Below are 2124 nucleotides of genomic sequence, written 5' to 3'. Positions count from 1 at the left end.
TACTGGCGAGTCGACAGCAGAAACACCTCTCGATGCCGCAAACACACTAGTAGAAGAGTTAAATGCTCCAACAGCACCTCCGCAGCGTCGGTCAACCCAGACTACCCGGCGTTCAGACCGTCTTCGGGTCTCCTCAAGCTCATCCCTTATCCGTCGATCACCTCGGTCGAGACGGGTTCCCGACCGCTTCCTACCCTAGGTTTATGTTCGATATAGACGAAAGCTAGTTTACGAATGCACGAGATCAATTAATTCCACAGGATCAGATTTGCCGTGGGGCTATGCGCAACGTGTTTGGCACCATTCCTGAGTAAAGACAACCGGTTCATGTTTAGAAAGGTTTTAGGATGCATTGGACCAGTTAGTTTTTGCGGGGTAGTCCATGAACAGACATGGTTAGACCTTTCCAGGGCCGGTTTTACCGCGGTGATCGTTTTTCTAACGCAGCTTTGAACGCTTGACCTAACAAAGCTGGACAGCCATAAACACAAACAGTCACGCTCGGCTCGATAGGCCAGTGTCAAGCTAGCACTGCAGCGAGGCAGCCATGACCTTACATCTCTATGGCCTCATTATATAAATAGGAATTGTCTGAACGTCTCTGTGTACAAATTTTCCCACTTCTCAATATTGACGCCTTGAGCCATACCAAGTCTATCATATTCCTTGCAGGATGGATCCCATAAAGCGCCAGCCCTCTCGGCCTGAGCCTTTGTGGCGTGACGGAACGCCCGATTGGGCCGCTTTGGAAAGAACATCTCGTCCTTCTGCGCCGTCTTCCAGGCCCCAGCCCGATCCAGTGATAATCCCTTCTACAATTTCTCTCCCTCATCCTGCGCTACAGAAAGGCCAAATTGAAATTCAGACTATTCAACCGGTCTTCGAAAATCCGTGGTTGACGTACGAGGCGATCGTGGTGATCTCTCAAGGACAGTCAGTCTTTCTGGCCCGACACAGAAAAGACAAAGCGACACTCGTCGATATCCATCTTTTGAAGCAGCAATTCTCATCGGTCAAACCATTGCTGGAAACAATCAGCCAAGCATCACACCCCAGCTTTCTAGGTCTGGTGGGGTGCTATTGTTGGGAGGAGCAGGTATTTCTGGTCCGGGAGCCAGTAGAGCTCTCGGTAAGTCACATCCTCGCATCAAGATGCACTATCACTGAGGATGAAATTGCTGCAATTGTTCGGCCGGTACGTACTGCTCTCAACGGTTGACGCGAGAAAGCAAACGGTGCTCATGCCCGATAGGTCCTCGGAGGAATTCAATATCTGCGCAGTCACGGGAGAGCACTCGCTGCCTTGAGTGCCGATACTCTTCTACTCACGGAACTCGGTGAGGTCAGGATCGGTGAGTAGTGGCGGGCCACATGAGCATGAGATTCTGATAGTTGACCATGTTGCAGCGGGAGTGGAGCATAGTTGCCAAATCAATGCAGCCGAGATGGACGCAGCCACTATGAAGCTGTTTGCCTTAGCTGAGGTAGTGGAGAGGCTGATCATGAAGAATCCTTCACAATATCCATGGAGCGCCGAGATAAAAAATCTGCCTGAAGAGCTGAAAAAATGCGATTCACCGGAAAAGCTGCTACGCGTAAGCCTTGACCTCCCAGCCCTCTGCGTCATATACTGACCAAACAGAACAAATTGTTCGAGCAATTGGGGGATGAGGGCGAACTGAAGATGCTGGTGAATGCGGCCAACAAGACTGCTTACCACAATCTAGAGTCATACAAGCGCATATGAACGTGGTGATGCGTATGCGGCGGGAATCCGTACCTCTTACCGTTTGGCAGGTGAGAAGACACGATTGAAGGTACTATACGTTTTGTACTGCAGATGGTACAGAATTTGGAGGCAATCCGCAGCCCCATTTGAGGACATAGCTTGCGGGGGCTTTTTTGAAATACAGCTATATATTATCCATATTACACTAACGAAGTGATTGTCACTAAACACTGAGACAAAGTGGTTGAAAATAGTCAGACATGGGCAAATCTCACCCGCTTTGTTCGTAGCTGAACTTGGCTTTGTCCGTAGGAAGAGCTGCCCTCGCATATCGATTTTCCATTTTCAGCAAATACACCATCCACCGAGAATATCTCAGGGGAAACAGCTTTCAT

General features: G+C 49.5%; 1 protein-coding gene across 1 annotated transcript; it reads left to right on the top strand.

Moving 5' to 3' along the window:
- Nucleotides 1–673: 673 nt before the first annotated feature.
- Nucleotides 674–1747, top strand: PGRI_096190 (uncharacterized protein; the record flags this gene model as incomplete). Its single annotated transcript, XM_040797332.1, has 4 exons — nt 674–1195; nt 1253–1352; nt 1408–1595; nt 1643–1747. 4 exons carry the CDS (start codon nt 674–676, stop codon nt 1745–1747), a joined length of 915 nt encoding a protein of 304 aa, XP_040643651.1.
- Nucleotides 1748–2124: the final 377 nt, after the last annotated feature.

The sequence above is a fragment of the Penicillium griseofulvum genome (assembly GCF_001561935.1).
Source record: "Penicillium griseofulvum strain PG3 chromosome Unknown contig_51, whole genome shotgun sequence".
Classification (NCBI taxonomy): Eukaryota; Fungi; Ascomycota; class Eurotiomycetes; order Eurotiales; family Aspergillaceae; genus Penicillium; species Penicillium griseofulvum.
This window is presented reverse-complemented; position numbering and strand designations above follow the sequence as displayed.